At 35.7% G+C, this 25,272-nt stretch overlaps 1 protein-coding gene across 3 annotated transcripts in view; it reads left to right on the top strand.

Moving 5' to 3' along the window:
* LOC129232486 (uncharacterized) overlaps positions 1-25,272 on the top strand; it is a 131,025-nt gene that overhangs the window by 40,460 nt on the left and 65,293 nt on the right. For all 3 annotated transcript variants that reach the window (XM_054866634.1, XM_054866631.1, XM_054866632.1), the window contains exon 2: positions 6,861-6,930. In XM_054866634.1, coding sequence (XP_054722609.1) covers positions 6,861-6,930 — 70 coding nt within the window. The remainder of the gene's footprint in view (positions 1-6,860; positions 6,931-25,272) is intronic.

The raw sequence follows: 25,272 nt of genomic DNA, 5'->3' as shown, positions 1-25,272 counted from the left end.
TGGCTGTGTATTTGTAGAAAAAAAGTAAAGAGTCAGTGAAAATAATAATAATAATGATGATGATGATAATAACCGTGGAGTCGGCATGTTTTTCAGCGACTTCGACTCCTTTACCCCAAAATCTGTGAAACTCCTACTCCTCAGCCCTGGTTAAGAATAGGCTTTCCAGACGTCCCGGTTTTCAGGCAAAATCCCAGCGTCCCGGCCGGTTTGCTTCATGTCCCGGAAAGAGATAAATTTGATTAGATGACCAAAAAAGTCTAAAAATAATTAACTGTTAAAGATTATTTTGGAAAATTATTTTGTCATTTGAAACATAGACTTGTTACTATTTATTATATTAATTTTAAATCTAAAAAATAAAATGTTTAAATTTATCGGCTCGTAATTAGTCATTATTCATAGCATTGAGAATGAACTACCCTCTAAAACACCCTAAAAACCAAAAACCAGCCCTTCAAATGTGTTTGGGATCCGAAATTTCCAAAAAAAAAAAAAATTTGGTCTGGCAGCTCATTCTAAAGCTAAAAAACTGTTTGAAAAAAAAAAAAAAAACTTTCAAAATGTTTCTTTTCAATTTTGTTTGCATATTGCAAAAAGTTTTACGGGGGGGGGGGTGAGTTCTGCGTAGTTTCGGAAAATTTCACTGTCTTCAGAAAATTTTACTTTGAGTGTACTATCTTCCCCTAGTTCCCTTTTGAATACTCACGACAAGGGAGGGGGGGAATCCCTGTGTCCCGGTTGAACATTTCAGAAATCTGGCAAGCCTAGTTAAGAAGAACTAATATACACCCAAACCTGCTTTTGTGCGATTTTTTGTGCGGTATATGAAAAATTATTTATAAAACGAGCGGAAATTATTTATAAAACGAGTGCGAGGTAGTATCTTTAAGTGACGATAGGGGCATCCCGATGAGAAGTCACTGTGACCTCCCAAAAATTTTCTTATTCGGGAAATTTTTCTGGAGTCTGCAAAATTATCATCACTTGGTTTGTTTTGATTTCGCTTAAATATAAGATTTTGGGTTATTTTCTACGTGAGACTTTTTATGCGATCCCTATCCACCGCATAAAAAATATTTTTTAACTGTGTTGCGAAAACAACTTTTTATAGCTATTCGTGAAGTTTCGAACAATTTTTTTATGCGGTCCCTATCCACCGCATAAAAACAGGTTTGTGTGTAATGTTAACAGATTGTTCTAGCTATCGGTTATTAGATGCACGCAATTTATGACACTGATTTAAAGGTAATGGAGAAATTCACACTTGTTTGGCTAGATGGAGCTTCCCCGGTCGGAGTCGTTCGGGGAACCCCGGGCAGCAGACAGCTACCAATTCCTCGAATTACTGATTTTTGGGGTGCGCACAACGTTTCGGACGTTTCTTCAAAAAGGACAAATTTATCATTAAGGAAAAGCACAAGATATACGACTCGCATGTTTTCGAGTTACTCAATAGATGGCGCCACTTAATGTTAAAGAATAATTGCTTTGTGTGGCGCCATCTGTTGAGTATCTTGAAAAGAGCGATGGATCGTAATATGTAGTCCTTCATATTTCTTCTGTTCTTCAAATCAATGATGCCGAATCTTTTTTTTTTTTGCCAAAAGGGTTTGATCACATATAAAATTTTCAAAATACCTATATTTTTCTAAATAATGCAGGAAAACATGAAAAAAAGTGAAGAAAATTACAAACCAAGAATTGTTTGTTTCATTCGTTGAAGCTTATTTTATGAATTAAATTTGTTTTCCTGAAACTAATTTCTGAATATTTTGCTCCAAATTTGTGACAGTTTGACAAATCGGTTTGTAACATTAAACGAAACAACGGGCCGCATATGCTTCTCTGACCTCATGTGGCCCACGTAGGTTGAGCACCTCTGAACTACATTAGTTAAATTTGCATTCTGTAATATTTCTCTTGGTCAATCTTGATTCGGTACAGGGCCCGATTAAGATATCTGGGGGCCCTAGGCCATATACTTTTTTGGGGCTCCTGTGTAGTTAACAGGGTTGGCAAAAACCTGGGTTTTTTTAAAAAAGCCCATGGACCCAGGGTTTTTTGGGTTTTTTTAAATAAAACCCAAAAAAAACCCAACTAAAGTTGGGTTTTTTAAAAGAAATGTGGGTTTTTTTGTCTTTTTTTAGGGAAAATGTGGGGGTACTTGTAGCATATTGTAGCGTAAGTATATGGACAAAGTGCAAAAATGATCTTCGGGGAAAAAAGCTGGAAAACTAGTTAAAATTCAGCATTTTCTGAAGAAAAGTATGAAAGACGAAAAAATCTAAGTATGGTGAAGTTTCGGATTTTTTAATTTTCATTATTACCGACAGTTATGGCAAAGTTACTTCTCGAGTGATAAAATCTATTGTTCGTTTTTAATTACTACGTTTTTTTTTTTTTTTTCATTTTACTTTATTGTATTTATTTTGTTATGCAAAACTACTGTAGAACCTCAAGTAGTTTAAATCCCTTTTTACTGAATTCCAGCTTAATCAAGACATTTCTTTGAATTTTATGCTGCTTGTTTTTCTATTTCTGTGTACAGAGTTAGAAATATTCAACTTTTTCGTAAGATAATGAAAATACTGTACCTGTTCTGTCGACCATTTGAAAAATCTGTTTATTTCTAAAAAATATACTTTGTTTATTCGAGATTTGTGATGTGTTGGTTAGCAGAAAATAATTCACATGAAAGCCTTTTAACTAGATTAGTTTCCTCTGTACACATATTGAGAAAATCAGACGTGACAGGACTTGATCGAGATAATTTGAGTTATTTATTGACCAGTTAAAGAAAAAAGTTAAATACATTTATTTAAAATCTTTGAAGTATTTTTTTAATGCCGTTAAGAGTTAAGAAATACTATTAAAGTTCAAAATTCATTTTTTATGTTCATTGTCTGCGGTGAAGAACAAATAAGAAAGAAGTTTAAATTGTGAAAGTATTTAAATTAATAATTAAAAAAAAAAAATTCTCAGAAAATTTTAAAAAACCCAAAAGTGGGCTAAATAATGGGTTTTTTTAAATGGGTTTTTTCAAAAAAAACCCATTGGGTCCAACCCAATTGGGTCCAATTCGGCCAACCCTGGTAGTTAACGATTGCAATTTTAGCCATTGCCGAAATGTTTTAGCTGTTGATTTAAAAAATATTAGCCATTTAAGGGCCCCTAAAAAGTGGGGGCCCTAGGCCACGGCCTAGTTGGCTATTCAGTTATCAGCCCGGATTCGGCAAATGCTGAATCCTGTACCGTTTTAGAGCGGGTCATGCTGTATTAACCTCCTTCTGATGATATTATTTTTGTCATTCTGTTCATGTTCTCTTTGTTTTTGAGCAATCACGATTGCTTATTGTTCTCACTTGACTGTTTTTGGCTTCCGATCATTTTATTTTCCCACCGCCACCCTCCGCACCATCACCGTCGACCGGCTCCTCACGATGCTGCTCCTCTAGCGAAAGCTGTCTCCAGGTTGCATCCATGTTCTACACACACGCGCATACATACACAACTACACACACGCACACATACACAACTACACACACACACGCACACATACACAACTACACACGCACGCATACACCTAAACACACATGCACTTACACATACACACGCATACATACAGACACCTACACATACACACAAAAACATGCACACATACACACAACTACCCACACATTCATGCCTGCACACAGACACAAACACATATGCCTACACACACATACACATACCCCCTACACACACAAACACACACGCCTACATACACACACTCGTGATTGCGAAAAACATAATTTGAATTCAAGATGTCGAAATTCAAATTAATTTCTCTTTTCTATTTTTTTTTTATGTTACGTGTAAAATGATGTTTTTAATCCTTTGTTCATGGTACGCTTTAGCATTGATGTACTTATAAATTAGTGTTTTGAACTTTAAGTACGAATAAAAAATCTATTCCTCACTAGGTGAACTATTATTAAACGGTACGAATGCTGGGTGAACTAATTAATCGGTGCTATCAATGATTGACTAACTCTTGCAGCCAGGTTCTAAATTACATTAGAGAGTTTGAACTCCTTAATACCCACTGAGGATGCATGCCAAGATTACAGCCGATCTCGCCTATAACGAACCCTGATTTAACGAGAACCCGGATTTAGCGAGGAAAACAGAAAAGTCTTTGGTGCAATGTTAAATCTATGGGAGCATAACCCGCTTTTAACGTGCAAACCCCGCTTATAGCGAGCACTATTTTTGTGATAAAATTTCTATTGATCTCAGCTCAGCTTTTCTGTTTTCGTAAATTTTCTTCAACATTCCAAAGTCAACCAAAGTTAGTAATAAATCATTAATCCTGAGAACAAGCGATGACAGCCCTTTTATTAATTTATGGAGTAAAGAAAAATTTAAAAATTATATATTTGTGTATATGCAGGGTTCGTTGATTAAAATCAGCTTGATTTTAAAATCATGATTTAAATCAACTGATTTTTTTTTAAAAAATCATTGATTTAATTCAAACGCTTTTTAACAAAATTATTAATTAAAATCAGTTGATTTTTTTTCATAAATTAATTGTGCGTTTTCAGAATGTATTGCTCTAAATTTAACTACCCTGCATTATGCTATCTTGACTTCAACAGACAAAACTACATAGATCCCTCTTTCTGTGTGTGATACAACACTCTCCGTCCCTCTCTCTTGCAATACTGCTTTTACTCTAAAATTACAGTTCAGAACAAAATAAAAATTAGCAATTTTTCTTATACACCATGACTGATATAGTTAAGAATAGTAATTGTTCAGCATATTATTTTACACTAAAAACGTAGATGATGATGGAAACCTTATCATTAAGCAAAGCATAAAACAAAATCACATCTTATCTAAACATTATAACGCATTTTAAATTTTTAAAAATGCATTGAAATGGAATAGTTAAAGAATTTATCTTAATTTTAAATTAATTGATTTGATTTAAGTGATTTTTTTTAACAAAATCATTAATTAAAATCGGTTTATTTTATTCTTATAAATTAATTTTGCATTTTTAGAATGCATTGCTCTAAATTTAACTACACTGCATTATACTATCTTAACTTCAACAGGAAAAACTGCATAGATCCCTCTTTTCGTGTGTGTAACAGATTTTCACTCTATTGCTTTTACTTCAAAATTACTGTTTAGAACAAAATAAAAATTTTGAGTTTTTCTTACACACCATGACTAATATAGTTCAGAAAAGTAATTGTTCAACATATTATTTTACACTAAAAACGTACATGATAATGGAAGCTTTATCTTTAAGCCAAGCATAAAACAAAATCACATCTTATCTAAGCATTACTATTAATCTTAAAATATTATTGAATAGTTAAGGAACTTATCTTCATTTTAAAAGTAAGCTGAATGGATTCATCTATTGTATGAAATATATTACGTTTATAAATGTAAAGTAATTAATATCTACAAGTTTTTGAAGATTTAAAGAAAATCAAAAAGATCTGATTTAAATAAAAAAAATCCGATTTAAATGAAAAAAAATCCGGATTTTTTTATTTTTTTTTAAATAAAAAAATCGCAAACCCTGTGTATATGTATATTTCTCAAAAACAATGACATTAAAAGGAGACATTCAGACAGTTCAAAGCAAAGTAACCAACTTGTGTGCTTCTGTTAAGTGATCAAAAAGAAGGAAAAAAGCAGCTAAGAGAAATTTTTATGATTTTTTTTTTCAAGAACCTGTTTTTTACGAGCATTTGGTTCAAGGTTCGCCGATACGTATCAGTCGATATATATCATGATATATATCACGATATATATATAATATTTATTTTGAAAATATGATATTTTGATATTTTCAATCTTTATTTTTTTCAACTACGGTATTTTCAATATGAAAGTTATATTAATCATAGTAATATTGTTCAGTTATTTCTGAAAATAAGCGAAAAGCTATATACTATATTTTTAAGATTTATTAATACATCATTAATGTAACAAAGTAATATGGTATTCCTTTTTTATTTTATACTCATAAAATTAGTAATGTAACAATTTTAATTCATATTAAAAGTGCCTAGTTTAAATATTTAACGTTGGTCAGAAAAAAAAAAGGAACTGTCCTATGACTGTGCATCAACTTACGCATATTTTTTTATTTCTCAATCATATTATAGCTGTGTAAAACTAGCTAACAGAAGAAAAATGGAAAAAAAAAAAAAAAACAGCTAATGCTAAATTAATTCCATTAAAGTTGATTAAAATGTCAAATGAAATGTTCGATATAAAGAATAAAAGAAACCTTAATTCTAAGTCTACATATTGTCATAACTATAAGAAAATAAAGAATGTTTTGAAGTTGCATTTACTATTTTGAAGACTTGAGTTTGGGCTTATTGAAAATATCGGATATTTGTCAAAATATCCGATATATATCAAAATATCGGATATTTATCAAAATATCCGATCAAAATATCCGATATATATCAAAATATCCGATATACATCAAAATATCCGATATATATCAAAATATCGGATATTTATCAAAATATCCGATATATATATCAAAATATCGGATATTTATCAAAATATCCGATATATATATCAAAATATCGGATATTTTTTGATATTTTCAAGAATTTGATGGTACTTTCGAACCCTAATTCGGTTATAACGCGAAGATATCGTAGTCCCTTTACTTTTGTTATAAGCGAGTTCGACTGCAATATCAATTTCATACGGAGGTGAATCATTTCTTTGCAGAATGTTTTCTTATTCATAATTGTATTTTAGTGATAAATATTCTTTAGTTCTGAATGATGACGAAGTGAATGATATCGTCTTCTTTTGTTCTTTAGAATGATGATGACCACGATTCGGGAACAGAATCTGACGACGAAGGTGCTGATGCCGAAGAACTGGAGAAATGTGAGTAACTGTTTTGGATATTTCGCCAAGGGAACTAAATAATACAGTGATAGTAAAAAAAATTGCATCAACTTCACATTTTCACAACAATGGGATCATGTGAGAAGTTTTGGTCGACCGATGAATGTATGTGAAATTCTGCAAAACTTATGAAATGAACATTTAACAGCAGGAATCCGATCATTGTTTACGTAGATCGGGACTGTTTCCGGGCCGAGGCAAACTGCTGACCCCATGCTCATTTTCCCATTTCTGAACCTGCGTGTGAGTTTAGACAAAAAAAATGACTTAACCTCACGTCAATTTTAGTCAAATGGTAGGATAAAGGTTTTTCAATTGTTGCTAACCAGTTTTGCCCTATGGCACGGAGCAGAATCATCCTGGAAAATGACGTTTGGAACTGAAGTAAAGTGATCCCGGATAGTAGGAAGCAATTTCTCCTCCAAAATGCCAATTGACACCTGAGCGTTTACTGTCCCTTGCTCAAAGTGAAGCCCACCAACTCCTTGATCAGAGATACATCCCCAAATCACCTGGGATACGGGATGCTTGACTGTGTGTTGAATGCAGTCGGGATGATATTCCTCTCCTTTGCGGCGCGGATGATGATGCAGTTTTTTTTTTACCACCACTGTACAAAGTATTGGTTATGCACTAAACCAGCGTTTCTTAAATTGTGCCCCGCGGAACCCCGGGGTTCCATGGAGATCACTCAAGGGTTCATTGAAACTTATTTTTGTTTTACAAAACAGTTAAATTGGTCACTTAATAATTAGGTTTGAGCTAAGTGTCTAATGAGTATTTTCCGCTGAGAAAATATCAATCATGGATAATAAAGCCATTTTATTGTCAATGTATGACCTTCAATTATGTCAGCTCTATGAAACGACTCTTTTGTTGAAATGGCAAATGAGCCTTTTTTTTTCCCAGAAATTAAAAATAATACCATCCAGTGAAATTCTGGTGCAATTTTAAAGATGAATGTCAGGAAATTTCTGGTTGGCATTTTTACTATTTGCAACTAAATTGATGTTTTCAACTTATCTGTCAACAAAAACTAATTATAACCACGGGCATAGTGCTGAAACTGATCTTAGAATGCACTCTTTCCGAAAAGCGTGATATTACGGATGTATCTAGTCATAGTAAAAATAGGAACTACTCATATCATTTAAATAAAAACTTTAAAATTTTCCTTGAAACGAGTTGTAGATAGTATTCAGAGAAATTTGAGTTGACTTTTAAATTAGTGTTTTAAATCAAAAAAAAAAAAAAAAACCCTCCATTATTGAAAATAAACTATTCCCAGAATGTTACATCGAAGCTATATCACTAAGGATAACACAGGGGTTCCACGAAGAAAGTGGACATTCAAAAGGGTTCCACTTATGAAACAAATTAAGAAACGCTTCACTAAACGAAGAGCTAAAGTCAAAAGAGTTAATGGGACTGTTTGGCAGTACAGTCGATCCTCGTTAATTCGAACCCGCTTAAAAGAAACTTGCTTAGTCGAACACATTTCCGACCCCTGTCCTATTATTAGCTGTTTATTGTTAGTAGAATAAGGCGAACTATGTATGGTTAAGTCGAATTGATTTTAAAGTTCCCTTGAGTTCGTTTAACGAGGCTCATATGTAGATCTGTAGTGCGTGCACAGAAAAGATGGATCAAGAGTAGACAAACAGGTTGCCAGAGAGTTTGCCATAATGGCCTCTTTTTCGGGATTTTTTCTTGAATTAAAAAAAAAACAGCAACAATATTCTTTAAGTCTTAATTTCACTGGGCCGGGCTCATCATGTAACTAGTCAAAATTTTCTGCTAACGAAGGTTGTTGTTCATAGCAAGCCAAAACTCTCTCTAAAATTAAGAAACACGGCATGCCTACCTTTACGGTTTTTGTGGATTTTTTTTTTTTTTTGTATGCATCATGGAAAAGTATTGCGATTTTGGGTTTTCGCACTTCGGATCTCTTATAAGCATTTAACTATTATATTGAAGTGTGCAAGTGTGCTCAGATATCATTCGTTTTTATCTTGCATTTGCATATCTTTTGTTTGTAATTATTTATTACGTATTATCACGCTGTTATTAGCAATTAATAATTGAAGATTTTTTTATTCCGTTTTTTGTCCTATAGTATAATTTATTTATTCACAATTCATGTACAATTAGCGTTGCGAATGTATAATTTCGTCAAGTCTTTAATCGCCAATTTTTTTTTTTTTTTTTTTCAAAACCCGTATTGCGTCATTATGTTATATACGAGCCTTGATTATTTAGTGAACTGTAGAAATCGTCTGCGAGACTCCGCAGAACAACTCAACGCAGCATGAGAACCCAGCGCTGTTTTTTTTTTTTTTGTTCCTTGCAAAATGGTTTGTGTTTGGTAGAACTCCCTCGATGGAGCATTGCGATCCTTTTACAATAAGGTACTGGTCCCTAAAATTTTGAACAGGAATCGTTTTGTATGTGTTGTAAATAGTGTATAAAGGATTTTTCTAAATGCAATTGGTCTTCACCGGAAACAAAAATACATTCCATTTCGAATATCGCGGAATCAGCCGGTTTATAGATGTTCTGTTTTTCTACATAATAATTCGGGTAAATCTGAGGACTAGTAAAGTAAAGGGGAAGATAATTGGGGATCTGGCGATCTTTCTTCATTGGCGTCAATGTTTGGCTCAGTGCCTGCGCGAGAGGTATTTTTCGTTGAAAATCTAAGCAAAGAGAATCGAAACATCCATTCTCATAGGGTTACTATAAATCAGAAGGGTTGTTAAAATAAAATTATTTACGCCAAAAATGAGACTACCGCGCCAGGTTCCCAATTATCGAAATATCCCCAAATAAAGCCTGAGAAAAATCAAAATTCGAACTTAACGTACACAAAAATCAATAAAAATAACAAAACTGAACGTTCAAAACTAAAGACAGTTAAATTGGATATGGCGGCATTTTACCTTCGCCAAAATATGCTCACGTGATATTGGCACCCAATGAAAGGGCATCATTTAACAAGTCTGACGGATCGTCTGCATATTATTGGAATTTCTCACCCCGTAGAACAGTAGAGCTGAAAACAAGATCTCATTTCGTCCTGTCAGTTATTAGGAAGCGTTTCACTGACTGGACGAACGACAAATGCACCCTCTAATAGTTTCATAAAATTGTTCTTGGCGCGTTTTCTTTGTCATATAACCCATCTGACGCATTGTGTCGCTGATCTATTCGTTGTCACCAAGTTTTTAATCGCGTCTTGGCGCGCAGCAAGGGAAGAATGCGAAGTATTTCACTGCTTTAATGTACGTGATTCGTGTTCCTAGTTTTCTTTTAAGTGCTGGTGATTATGCTGCGCTGCACAGGAATGCTAAATTTCATTAGTTAGGCTCGAAAAATTCGTCAAAATTCCTGTTTGATTGTTTTGTTGTTTCAAATGGATACGAATAGTTTTCGTCCCTTTTGTTGCAATGGGTAAAATAAGATGAAAGCATTAAAAATAAATAAAAATGAGTAAAGAATAATGTATATAATCATTTCTGCAAGGAAACATGTGAGATACTGCTGTGTAGAGGTTAAAATCTCGATTATGCAAAGAATTTGAGGCCGACCGCTTTCGGAAAACAGAAATTTTCGGGTAAACGGAGAATGTTTCAATTTTCTTGAGGCATGCTATTCCTTGTCATAAAAACATTTGATTGAAATTAAATCACTGCAAAATATAAATTGGATTACATTAATAGGGGAGTGTGGAAGCGATTGTTTTTCTCGTTTATTGTTAGAGCTGTGTTTCAAATGATAATTCAGGAATTCAAAGCAAAATTGATATACAGTTGGAGCTCAACAGGAACCGGTGCTGATTACTTTCTGGTGTCAATAGCTCTGGGGCAGTGGCACAGTAGAATGTTTTTCACTTAAGCGTGACACAAAAAAAAAAAAAAAAAGATAAAAATAAAATAAAAAAAATAAATAAATAAAGTGAATCTAACGAAGTGGTTACATGTACGAAATGCCTTTCATTACATTTTGGCGCTAATTTTGTTCTAAAATGGGGTGAAGCCTCTTAACAATTTTTTTCATTTCGAATGAAGAGTTTGAAGGAAAATTTCTTCATGGTCACAACATGTTAGTTTTATGTGATTATGAGTGTGGTGCGCAAACAGTTGAATAGGGTGGTTTCCTTCAGTCAAAAGTACTACTTTTAGTCATTGAAATGGATTGAATGAGCAAAAAAAAAAAAAAAAAAAAAAAAAAAAAAAAAAATTACATGGACCCAGAAAATGCTTTTATTTTCCCAACAGTTTTTTTTAAATTAATTTTTTAAAATGTCCGATTTTTCAAACAAGGCGTGGTCTTGATGACGTCACAAATGATGCAATTTGGCGCATCTTTCTACTACGTTTCCACGTTATGGTAATCAAGCAGCGAATGAAAATGGCGCTCTACGCTTGCTATCAACCCTATCGTTGCCAATACACGTTAGTAAAGATCCGAATTAAATATTTTGTTCTGTGAATGGCAACATTGAATGCCATTTCATCATTTGTGATGTCACGCGACAGACGTGTAAGCAACGAATGCCCACCGATTTAAGTAATTTTTTAAAAATCTTAAACTTAAATAAATTATTTAAAAAATGGTCATATCCTATGTTTTTAAGCATGCTCTTTCAGAAAAAAAAATACTTTTAAAATTTTGGAAACGACCCCATTGCTGGAAACTTTCTTAGCAGAGTTGGTAGACATATGAAGTATGAACTGAAATTCTACTTGAATAATCACAAAAACTTGTAATTATTCAAGTAGATCACACCTTCACCACCAAAGGTGTTAAATGTAGTTGAATTTCATGTTGTTTAGAAAGAAAGAAAATGTAGAATGAATATGGACCGACTCATGCATATTTTTTATTTCTGAATCATATAACTGTGTAAAAGTAGCTAACAGAAGAAAAATGAGTAGAACAGCTAATAATAAATTAACTCCATTAAAGTGGATAAAAATGTAAAATGAAATATTAAACATAAACAATAATAATAATAAAAAAAACCCCTTAATTTTAAGTCTACATACTGTAATCTTCTTGATCTTCTTTACTAATAATAAAGCTGAAAGTCTCTCTGTCCGGAGGATGTCTGGATCTCTGTGACGCGCATAGCGCCTAGACCATTCGGCCGATTTTCATGAAATTTGGCACCAAGTTGGTTTGTAGCATGGGGGTGTGCACCTCGAATCGATTTTTCGAAAATTCGATGTGGTTCTTTTTCTATTTCAATTTTAAGAACAAAAATGTCACAAGATGGACGAGTAAATTACGAAATTATCGTTACGTGGAACCGTAACATGGGCGCAAGCCAATTGGCGAGATACGAAGTTATCATAACGTGGAACCGTAACATGGGTACAAGCCAATTGGCGAGAAAATTCACCATACGTTATTTGTAAATATACAGGCGAACCAAAAGACCTTTTAATTTTTGTATTACGGGCAAAGCCGTGCGGGTACCACTAGTAATAATATAAGAAAATAAAGAGTGATTTGAGCATGCATTTACTTTTTTGAAGACTTCAATTTGTGCTGATTGAAAATATCGGATGTTTTCGAAAATATCATGATATTTTCGAACAATACGTTCAAGGTTGTCGAAAGTCGCTGTCGATGAACGTGATCTTCCATTTTACGGGTGTTTTGAGCGAAATGTTGTTGGAAAGTAGCTCTTGAACTGTAAGTTTTTTTTTCGTTGCATCCTTGCTCCCTTTAAAAGATGATTTCGAAGACTTTGTATTCAACCTGCGACGATCTAATAACAGGTGCATTTCTGTTTAATTGAAGAGGTCACGATTTCATTTTGCAAGCGGTCTAATTATTTATGCATTTCAGGCCAGAATGCGTGCCGGCATCGGCAGCTGAAAAGTAATGCAATTTGTATGCAGTAGCGGTTAAAGGAAAACGGAGCGGTGAAATTAAGTTGGGGTTCGTGTGTTTAGGTGCTTTTTTCAGTACATCTCTTTCGTCAGGTGTTGGGGAGGGTTGTGATTAACCGTTATTTTCATTCCTGTTTCGCAAGGACCATCGTGGTTCTGTTACTTTGAGGAAAATCGTTGCTCAAAAGAAAAATATAAAACCAAGTCAGAAAAGGCTGTTTTGTGATTTTTGTCGCAATGCCCCTCTTATTTTTGTCATGTTTTCTGCGAATCAGTAAATCTTCACCATTTTTTAAACTTTTTACAAAGGCTCATGAAACTGACAATCATGAAAATGTAAACAAATAACATCTTTGCATCTTTCATTAATTACTTCCTTTTACAAAAAAGGAAGTATTGTATTAGCGAAAAAAATTTTCACTCAAAAATCGACCTTAATTCCATTTTGCTCACCCCCGAACGAATGTTGATTTTTTTTTCGACCCGACCACACGTGCATATATATCCAAGAACGTATAGACGCCCGAAATATCCATTTTGACGTTTAACGAGTTAATTACAACGAGTTTTCTCGTGACGTTTGTATGTGCGGATGTGCGTATGTATGTTGCATAACTCAAGAACGGTATGTCCTAGAAAATTGAAATTTGGTACGTAGACTCCTAGTTTGGTCTAGTTGTGCACCTCCCCTTTTGGTTGGATTCGGGTGTTTCTAAAGGGGTCTTTTGCCCCTTTTTGGGGGGAAATCATTGTTATGATTTCGATGCAAACTCAAGTGGTGTTATAATTTGGCGGACACTTGGCGATATGTCGCCAGTCCTTTGGTCGCCAACTTGTTTAAACTGTTTTTAGAACGGCTCATGAAAGTGTCAACAAATATCATCTCTGCATCTTTTATTAATTTTTTTTATTCTAACTATGATGTTGATGCAATATAATTTCACCAAAGTATGCAATGATGAAAAATAGTCGACCTAAAGTATGAAAATGGAAAGAAAAAAGAGAAATTTTCAGACAATCACAGAAAAGATCAAGATATTCGATATGCTTGAACAACTAAAAAGTGCGCCGAATGTGATTAGTATATCTACTGTACAGTACTGCATTTTATTATACAGTCGGAACTCAATTTAACGAATTCACCGGGCCCGAAACTTTTATATGTTAAATCGGGGTTATTCGTACTATCGGGGTGTGAAAAAAAATTAAAAAAAAAAATTAATTTGAATTTTGACATCTTGAATTCAAATTCTGTTTTTCGCAATCACGAGTGTGTGTATGTAGGCGTGTGTGTTTGTGTGTGGGAGGTATGTGTGTAGGGGGTATGTGTTTGTGTGCGTAGGCATGTGTGTTTGTGTCTGTGTGCAGGCATAAGTGTGTCTGCTGTTGTGTGTAAGAATGTGTGTGTGTGGGGGGATATGTGTATGTGTGTGTAGGCATATGTGTTTGTGTCTGTGTACAGGCATGAATGTGTGGGTAGTTGTGTGTATGTGTGTGTTTTTGTGTTTGTGTGTATGTATGTGTGTAATTGTGTATGTATGCGCGTGTGTGTAGGACATGAATGCAACCTGGAGACGGCTTTCGCTAGAGGAGCAGCATCGTGAGGAGACGGTGATGGTGCGGAGGGTGCTGGCGGGAAAATAAAATGATAGGACGCCAAAACAGTCAAGTGAGAATAATAAGCAATCGTGATTGCTCAAAAATGCACTTACCTAAAACCCCTAATAAGCAACTGTGCAAAAATATCGTAATTGGAAAGTGTACACTTTTTATTCAGTATTCCGCGACGTATTACACGCTAGTTAGTTTGAAATTCTTAACTACTGAGTAGTAGATGTTTGACAATTTCCTTGATACTTGACTCGAAATAGTTCTCTTTCGACTTTACGGAGAGAAGAAAATATTGTGTTTTTTGCAGCCTGCTGCATGAGATATATTTTTAGTTTCCAGGCCATGTAATGCATTTGAAAAAGTAAGTTTTAATGGGAATTTCACTATCGCTTTCTGCATCAGAATCACTATTCGTTGGTTGCCCCCTTGCCCGTCAAAAATGGCTGATTCCAAGAAAAGTTTTTTTTTCTGCTGCGGACAATATTGATGTAACATTTTGAAAACAATCCAATCTTTCCTAACTCAAATAAACAAAAAATAAATAAATAAAATAAAAATAAAAATTAATTTGAATTTTCACATCTGGAATTCAAATTATGTTTTTCGCAATCACGAGTGTGTGTGTTTGTGTGTATGTAGGCGTGTGTGTTTGTGTGGGGGGTATGTGTGTTTGTGTAGGGGTATGTGTGTGTAGACATGTGTGTTTATATCTGTATGCAGGTATGAGTGTGTGGGTAGTTGTGTGTAGGTGTGCGTGTATGTGTAGGTGTCTGTATGTATGCGTGTGTGTGTATGTGTTTGTGTATGTGTGTGTGAGTATGTATGTGTGCGTATGTGTGTGTAGTTGTGTATGTATGCGCTTGTGTGTAGCATATGGATGCAACCTCGAGACGGCTTTCGCTAGTGGAGCAGCATCGTGATTAACAGGTCGACGGTGATGCTGCAAAGTGTGCTGGCGGGAAAATAAAATGATAGCCCATCAAAACAGTCAAATAAAAGCAATAAGCAATCGTGATTGCTCAAAAAAAAAAAAAAAAAAAAAAAAAATCGGCTGTTAAAATAATTCGTTATTTCGGGGTTTATTATTCGGTAAATAGGGGTTTTTACCTTCATTTTGGTCGAGGAAAATTAAAATTTGCTAAATCGCGAAATTCGTTAAACAGAGGTTCGTTAAATCGGGGTCCGTCTGTATAACAACATTTATCCCTCTCCCTCTCTCCTTTTATGCCTCCCTCTCCCATTGATTTTGTGCACCGTGACAGTATTTTATGTTGAATATCACAGCCTTTCTTTGAAATATGCAGTAAAAGTTCAGTTCTTCATGTAAGAAACGGTTATTGTTTGGTTTGATCGGGGTTCTTTGGCGCAAGAGCCTTAGTAGGTTAGACTGCTCCAAACGCTTGTTGAATAGTGGAAAAAAGAGCTAAGAAACGGTAATATGAAGTTAATAAATGGGTTAAAACTGTTTTTTTTTTTTTTTTGGGGGGGGGGGGTGTTTTCAACTGTCCAAAATAATTGAGTATGCTTATTATAAAACATTCGTATACATACCGTTTTCAACAAGAGGCTCGACTGTCTATCTGAGGCATCGACTTTCTCTAAAAAGTTTTCTTGTATTCTTTACTAATAATAAAGCTGAAAGTCTTTCTGGATGTCTGGATGTATGGATCTCTGTGACGCGCATAGCACCTAGATCGTTCGGCCGATTTTCATGCAATTTGGCACAAAGTTAGTTTGTAGCATGGGGGTGTGCACCTCAAAGCGATGTTTCGAAAGTTCGATTTTGTTCTTTTTCTTTTCCAATTTTAAGAACATTTTCCTGAGCAAAATCATCATAAAATGGACGAGAAAATTACCAAGTTATCATAACGTGGAGCCGTAACATGGGCAAGCCAATTGGCGAAAAATTCACCATACATTATTTGTAAATATACAGACGAACCAAAAGACCTTTTAATTTTTCTACTATGGGCAAAGCCGTGTGGGTGCCACTAGTGAAAAATATAATGATTAGTACGTATTGCGGGCATGACTGTACGGTCACAGGTTTTTTTTCGGCGAAAAATTTGCAGAAGACTGCAGATACGTGTTTCGGGTGTTTTAAGGTACCCCTTTTTCAATGCAACGAAGTGTGAATTTTCGGATGAGAAAAGCCTTTTCTCCGATGACCTTTCTTCTTAAAGCGTAAACTTCGTTGCACTGAAAAGGGGCTCCTTGAAACCCCGAGACAAGTATAAAGGTATTTATTAAAATCTCCGTTTTATATGATAAGAAGAAATTGTTCATCAGCTCCCCAAGCCTCGCCCAAGATGAAAAACAAAAGAAAATTTTAAACGAAAAAAAAAAAAAAAAAAATTTTGTCATCTTGAATTCAAATTATGTTTTTCGCAATCACGAGTGTGTGTGCGTGTGTGTTTGTGTGTGTGTGGGGTGTGTATGTGTGTTTGTGTGTGTGGGAGGGGTGTATGTGTGTTTGTGTGTAGGCATGTGTGTTTGTGTCTGTGTGAAGGCATGAGTGTTGGTAGTTGTGTGTATGAGTGTTTGTGTGCATGGGGGCGGGGTATGTGTATGTGTGTGTAGGCATATGTGTTTGTGTCTGTGTGCAGGCATGAATGTGTGGGTAGTTGCGTGTATGTGTAGGTGTCTGTATGTATGCGTGTGTGTATGTGTGTGTAGGTGTATGTGTTTGTATGCATGTGTGTAGTTGTGTATGTATGCGTGTGTGTGTGTAGTTGTGTATGTATGCGCGTGTGTGTAGGATATGGATGCAACCTGGAGACTGTTTTCGCTATAGGAGCAGCATCGTGAGGAGCCGGTCGACGGTGATGCTGCAGAGAGTGCTGGCGGGAAAATAAAATCATAGCACATCAAAACAGTCAAATTGAAAGCAATAAGCAATCGTGATTGCTCAAAAAAAAAAGAAAGAAAGAAAGAAAGAAAAGGGGAGGGGTATGAAGAAGAAAATTGGAGCATAGCAATGGAATACTTTCTTATTGAAACAAAGCTAACTGTAGTTTTGAAATCTAACTAATTTTTAAACAATCACGAATGAAATGTTTAAAATGTTTAAATTAAGTGAAACAAAATATTTGCGTTTTTTTACTTCGCACATTCGTTTTAAAAGCATTAAAAAAAAAAAAAAAATCTTGAAATATGGACATCAAGGGACCGCAAATTTTGTTCGTTGTAACGGGTATTTCTTTATAACGGAATCCAAGCAATGCAATAGAAATTAAATGGGGCTGAAATTTTAATTTGTTGAAACGGGTATTTCGTTGTATTGGTATTCGTTGTAATGGGATTTCACTGAATTTAAAAATATGTGAAGTTCTTGAAAAAGATGGTGAAATATGTTATTTTTTGCAGACGTGCATCAATTCAACACAAAAATTGCGCAAAGTCTTAGAATTAAAAAAAAGAAAAAAGCGTAAAGGCAGTCATTTTTATGTGCACAAGTTGCATGTCAACATTTGTTGTTTTTTCCGCGCAGTCGGTTGTAAACCAAAGTAAACAACTTCCGTCTCCCTCCATATTCCTCGTCATAAATACATCATTTTCTCTTTGGACTTCTATCGCCATCTAGTGAACAAAAGAGGAAACAAAAAAATTAAGTTTGTTGTAAATAGGCAACGATTTTATGAAAATGAATATAAAGCTGTAAGAAAATTAGATGGATTAAATTTAAGTGCCGATCTGCGTAGTTTCAGTTCTTTTTATTTGGTTTTTCTACAACGTTGAATTTTTAAACACAAAAAAAGTCCCTTTAAATGCATAGAACTTTCAAACAATTTAATGCATGAATAAATTAAATTCGCAACATTTTTTTTTATGTTTCATAGTTTTTTTAAGGAAAAAAAATAGTTCTTCATTTTTACTGTGAAGTAATTTTGATTTTTTTTTTCAAAAAATAATTTTCGCTTTAATTATTATTATTGTTACTTTTTTTTCGTTATAAATTTTGTTGTGCTTAAATTCGTGTAGGAAAAACACCTATTATTGATACTGGCCATGTTTTAAGTTTTTTATTGCATTTATTTAAAAAACAATAATAGATGCTGTAATTATTGGTTTACATTTATTGCCTTGAAATATTTGTTAAAATTAGCTGATTAACTGAAGATGTGCGAGTATAGTTAGTTAACTACAAATCTTTTTTTGGGTACTCGATTTTTTCTGCGGAAGAAAACTTTATTATTAATGGTGCGGTGATAAATGCGCTTGCAGACCAAACTCGAATACAGTAAGGAAAATGTAGTACGTTACTTGTTACATCGTGCAAACTGTAGGTACGGGACCTCAGGGTGAAGGTAAAATACTTGTTACTTGTTAGTGTAATACGGCAGAGCTTCACTCATTTCGACCCGTTTCCTTTACACGTGAAATCATCACTTCATTATTAAGAATTTCCCTTGGCTGTTATATTTATTACAGTAAGGAAAATGTAGTACGTTACTTTTATTACACGTTGCAAATGTTAGGTGTGGAGAACCTCAGGATGAAAATAAAATACTTATACTTGTTAGTTGTGTAACTTCACTCATTTCGACCCACTTCCCTTGTACGTGAAATCATGATTTTATCATTAAATTATTAGGATTTTCCTTTGACAATTTTATTTATTATTCATAGTTTCTAGGATTTTCAAGTCAAAATTTGCCATAGTCATTAGGTTTTCATTCATGGTCGATCAGAGGTTTTAGTCATGAAAATCTTCCCATTACTTTTTAAACCTTTCTTTAACAGTTATGATATTTTCTTTCGTCGTTAGCATTGTTTACGTATTTTTACTTCCTTTTACAAAAAATTAAGTATTGTATTCGCGAAAAAATTTCACTGAAAAATCAACCTTAATTTCCATTTTACTCACCCCCGAATGAGTGTTGAGGTTTTTTTTTCGACTCGACCACACGTGAATAAGTGCCTCAGAACGTATAGACACGCGAAATATCCATTTTGATGATTCCCGAGTTAATTACAACGAGTTTTCTCGTGTCGTCTGTATGTATGTGCGGATGTGCGTATGTATGTCGCATAACTCAAGAACGGTATGTCTTAGAAAGTTGAAATTTGGTACATAGACTCCTAGTGGGGTCTAGTTGCGCACCTCCCCTTTTGGTTGCGTTCGGGTGTTTCTAAAGGGGTCTTGTGCCCCTTTTTGTGGGGAAATCATTGTTAATTTTGATGTTAACTCAAGTGGTGTTATAATTTGGCGGACACTTGGCGATATATCGCCAGTATTTTGGTCACCAAGTTTTATCGCCAACTTGGCGACAAATTTGGCGGGTTTTTTTATAATTTTTTTTAAAAATCTGGTTTCAATTTGGCCACTGTTGGTGATATTTAGAGAGTAAACTACTGAATCACATTAAAAATGCTAATAATGGGGAAATGACATTAAATTGGAGTAAAAGGAAGTCATGTGATGCACACATCAGCTTGTTTTATTTTTCTCTTCAGACTTTTCTCTTTAGTTAGTACAATTTCGCGCATAGTCATCTGCATTTGGAAAAATTAAATATTATTTTTAAAAGAGTAGTTAGGTTTTATAACGCCATTTAAAGCTTCAAGTATTTTAAGAATTCTATAACATTTTTTATTTACTCCAATAATGCGTCAGTTAGTTAGCTCAGTGCAGACGCCTGGGTGCAAATTTAGGCTACGTTTTGCAAGAATGGACCTTGGCTAAAATTCAGGGCGGGATGGGGGGAGGCACGCTCAAATTGAGTGCGTAATACACGCTGACTACCAATAAGAATTTGGACACCGTGGATAGAAAAGAAAAACTTTGTTCAAAATCAATAGTTGGTAGAGACTCTACGAGAGGCAATTACAGCGTGAACTCTCCGGGGCATACTTTCCACAAGTCTTTGTGTGACAGCTAGTGGTATTTTCTTCCACTCAGCTTGGAGAAGACATAGAACTTCCTTCACTGATTTTCACGGGGAGTGCATCTCTGAATTCGGCGATTCAACTCGTCCCATAGGTACTCGATAGAGCTCAGATCTGGGCTCTGGGCAGGCCAGTCTATTCGATGAACTCCATTGGCACCATACCAAGCTTTGGCTAACGTCGAAACATGACAAGTGGCATTGTCGTCCCGAGTAACAGGGGTCCAACCCGTAAAACTGCCACAGCATAGGAAGCACATTGTTATCCAAAATAGTGCAGTAGGCATCGGGGTTGCGCTAACCATGAATGGGGACCAAGGGTCCCAGCCCATACCAGAAGAAACACCCCCAGACCATAATTCCACCTCCTCCGAACTTGACTGGTGGTACAATGCATTCTGGCAGGAGGCGTTCTCCAGGTAGACGCCAGACCCTGCCATCCGAACGGTAAAGGGTGAACCTTGATTCGTCACTCCAAAGAACTTGTTTCCACTGATCTACAGTCCAATTTCGATGTGCTTTGCACCTAGGGGGAGGGGAGGAGGGGAGAGGGTCATGGCGCACATTGCGCCATTAAAATTTTTACGGGTTTGTTTTAAGGGGTGTTTTTTTATTTGGGGGGGCGAGCTTTTGCTTGGGGGGGTGTCTGCGCGATATTGAGGGGGCGCGCCCTTGCCCTTAGGGGGGTGGGCACCCCTGTTATATGGGAAATGTTTTGAATTTTTGCTCAAGAAAAGGGGATTTAACTATTCTTGAAATTTTCTCGGGGGGAGGGGGCATGGCCTCCATGGCCCCCTCCCTGGATCCGCCCATGCATAGAACCGGAAGTAAAAAGGTCACAAAGTTAATTTGACTACCGTCCCTTACATTATAATTTAGTAAATTCTTAAAAATGTATTCGCCGAACTTATTTAAATTTATACTACGACTCAAAACCGATTACCGAAGAGATACTGAAAAATAGAGAGAAGGAAGAAGGTTCAAACAACAAAGCGATAAAAGGAACGAAGAAAGAAAAAAAAAAGGACAGAATTCATGGGCATATATCTGTATATATGGATGAAACTGATAGTGAGTTAATTATGATTGATAGGAAGGACATTTGGATGCTATCCAAGCGCGAGTGGTGCTGTCACAAATTGCAACGACCTCCTCCCCTCTTCTTCATCAGGAGCCATTAACATTTGCTGCTCTGTATAATGATCGGGTGATAGGATTGAAAAGGGGGGGGGGGCGTCGTTTGTGCCCCCCCCCCCCTCGCCCCATACGCTCTCTCATTTGCAGGAATTTCGTATTAGCTTTAGGGTTGTTTGTGCTACGGGATTTGCAGCTTCTACGTGTGAGTCGAATAATCTCTGGAAGAGTTTTGTTGGCATCTAGTTGGTGTTGGGAAAGCGATCTTTGGAGGGGGGGGGGGTGAGGGGGTTTGCGGTTGAGTAGATGGTATGTATTTATGATGGGCCTGGTGGATATTGTTCGGGTGTCAGTTATTTGTTTTAACCCAGTTTCATTAAATAATTTTGTTTTTGTTTTTTCTCTTTAAAATGTGAGACACATAGTCGTTTGTGTTCGCAGACTTTACTGTTTCGTTCTACAAGAGATTCCGTGCTTTTCAGTAAATACAATGATAAAAGTGCCATTAGATGAGAACTACCAATTAAAACAAACAGAACAAATTGGAGAAAAATCTCTCGGAGAAATCTCTGGTGCTTCCAAGGTGGTATATTGGTGGTGGTACTGGTCATGAGGCTGTCTTGTTACTGACTTGATTATATATATAAAAAAATATGATTTAAATTAAAAAAAAAAAAATACGATCTATAGATAAAAAAAAAAAAAAAATCCGACTTTTTGATCTTTTGAAAAAATAAAGAAAAATCAAACTCTGGTTTTAACTCAGTGTTTCATTTTTTGGTTGTTTTGAATACGTTTTATTTTGTAATTTAATCTGTCTCCAAATATGCGTGGAATCGCATCTTTTATTGTCCACGCTGTTCAACCTTTCTTGAGTGTCCGATTTTTGGATACCGTTTTTAAAATTTCCCTTTGCTAACAGCTATGTTGGCCTCTCCCCCCCCCCCCCCCCCGCCCGATTCCAGGTAGTTAAATGAAGACGATTTCTCCGTTTCTCTCAATCTTCAACAAATTTCAACAAATTCGGAAACTTTGATTTTGGGCATAACGTACCAAGGGCGGATCCAGAAAATTTTCAAGGAGGGGACGATTGGTTTTTTTTACTTATCTCTTACTTCGCATGTCATTCACATTTGTTTGGAGGGGGCTGCCGGATTGTTTTTAGTTAAAACAACTAAAATATCGAGATTTAGGCTTTGGTAAGGGAGGCAGGAGGTGGAGGTCCCCGAACGTACTCCTTTACCTTTTCCGTAGCCAAAGATTCTGAAATAGCATGTTTAGAACTTTCAACTTTGTAACAATTTTAAGGGAATGTTTCGAACATCCTCTAACGGTCATCGAAGGCTGTCAAAAATTTCGTTTTTTGGAATTTAAGTTTAGAAAAATTACCAGAAGAAAGGGTCTTAACCCTATCCCTTACCATAACGTCATCAAAGATGGCCTACACTTGCGTTTTTAGGACTTCAATTACGGAACATTGCCGGTAAAAGGTCTCTCAAGTGAGGGGCACCGCCTCCATCGTCCCTCCCTCGTATCCGTCCTTGTAACGTACCTACCTTTTTTCTGCACTAAAAACAGAACTTTTTTCGTTCTAATATTTCAGATTAGCTACTCGATTGTGGTTCTCAGCAATCTTCAATAAATTCGTCATCATTCGATTTGGGCGTATTGTGCCAAACTTTACAGCAATTTCGCTCTCCTTTTCTGCTACAATTTTTCTCATTTTAACCTCTCTGAAACAGATTAATTCTTGTGGCTCTCCTCTATTCCATAAATGCCCCAACGCTCGATTTCAACATACCTTTCTCTCCCTTTCTTCCTCCCCGAAGCAACATAGCTGTCCACGTGCCGCATGATCCAATCAACAAACGATCGAAGAAAAAAAAATGGCGTATTATCGACCTCTAAAAAATGCTGACTCTTAAAAACGCCGCCAATTCTATTCTTGGCCTCGCGCTGAATAGGGGGTGGATTGGCGCATCAAGTCCAGGAATTAGAACATTGACAGATACTTGCAAGACGATTCACTGTCGCCATTTTTATTTCCAATTTGGAATGCTACACTGCTCGCACTGATAAAGTTTGGGGGTTGAGCACCCTTTTTCAGTTAAAATAGGGAGTTAAAATTCTTCCAGTATATTACTATCCACAAATCTAAAATATGGAGGGGTGTCCTGTTATCTAGGAGAAACTTTTTTTTACATGTATTTTTGAACCATCCTGTTCTACCTACAATTTTTGTCAATGGTTTTTGTTTTGATGTGTTTAATGTATTGAAATCTTGAGAAATTTAGCATTTCTTGCTTTAGTTTTCACTCAAAATAAAGTTTTTCGATACTCAACCTGAATGTTGATTTTACCTGCTCTGCACCGCTTAACATTGCGTCTATTGGATTGGCGAGAAATTTTGAGAGCTATTGCCAAGTTAGCATCATTTTTGGCACAAAATATCTTGGCGGCATTACGAAAATACAGTATTTCAAACATTAAAAAAAAAAAAAAAAAATGGATAACTACACAAACGTCGAAAATTTAGAAGAATATTCTTGAATCGAAAATGCTGGAATGGTACTGGAAATTAAATCGGCGTCATTTGTGGCGCAAAATTTCTTATGGTGGCATTTCAAAAATACTAACATGTCGCCGCAGTATTTTAAACTTAATAATAATTGGATCACCCCAACCCAGTAACGTCTAGAATTTATTATAATACTAGAAAGTTGCCCGTCATGGTATGACGGGTGAAAATTTGCTTCTACATTTGAACGCAGCCATTGCCTGTTTGGTGATATTTTGGTAGTTTAAGTTTTAATCCTAACTCCAGTGGATTAATCCTTAACTCCAGTAGGTAGCGGTCATTGTTGACCATTTTTACATTTCTTCATTCTTACCAGTAAAACAGTTAAGTTACCGGATCAAGAGCCGCTATATAGATAGGCCGACGTATGGCCCCTATATATACGAGCCGACGCATCAGCTTAAGATCAGCCATTTTGGATCGGAGCGCGTGTTTGAGTGGTTGTCTTTTCTGGCGAGTTATCGCGTTTGTGATTGTTCACTGTAAGCAATTATTAGCGGCACGTGAATTGTTTATAAAATAAAATATTATTTTATGCAAATTTGGCGAAATCCGAAATTTTGCTGTGGTAACCCAAGCAGTGCAACAATGCAAAATCCAATCCGAAATGGCTGAACTTAAGCTGATGCGTCGGCCTATCTATATAGCGGTTCTAGTATATATATAGGGTAAGGTCCCTATATACACGAGCCGACGCATCAGCTTAAGATGAGCCATTTTGGATCGGAGCGCGTGTTTGAGTGGTTGTCTTTTCTTTTGAGTTATCGCGTTTGGTGATTGTTCACTGCAAGCGATTATTATGCACGATTTACGACACGTGAATTGTGTATTAAATAAAATATTATTTTTGGTAAATTTGGCGAAAACCGAAACTTTGCTATGGTAACCCTAGCAGTGCAACAATGAAAAATCCGATCCAAAATAGCTAAACTTAAGTTGATGCGTCGGCCTATCTATATAGCGGCTCCAGGCCGACATATCAGCTTATGTTTAGCCTTTTTGGATCAGATTTTTCATTATTGCACTGTTAGGGTTATCGCAGCAAAGTTTCAGACAAAGTTTTCGCCAAATTTGCCGAAAATAATGTTTTATTTAATAAACAATTCACGTGCCGCTAATAATTGCTCACAGTGAACAATCAACAAACGCGATTACTCGCCAGAAAGACAACCACTCAAACACGCGCTCCGATCCAATATGGCTGATCTTA

Source organism: Uloborus diversus, unplaced genomic scaffold (assembly GCF_026930045.1).
Source record: "Uloborus diversus isolate 005 unplaced genomic scaffold, Udiv.v.3.1 scaffold_12, whole genome shotgun sequence".
In the NCBI taxonomy this organism is placed as follows: Eukaryota; Metazoa; Arthropoda; class Arachnida; order Araneae; family Uloboridae; genus Uloborus; species Uloborus diversus.
Note: the sequence above shows the minus strand (reverse complement) of the source record. Positions and strands in the feature narration are given on the sequence as shown.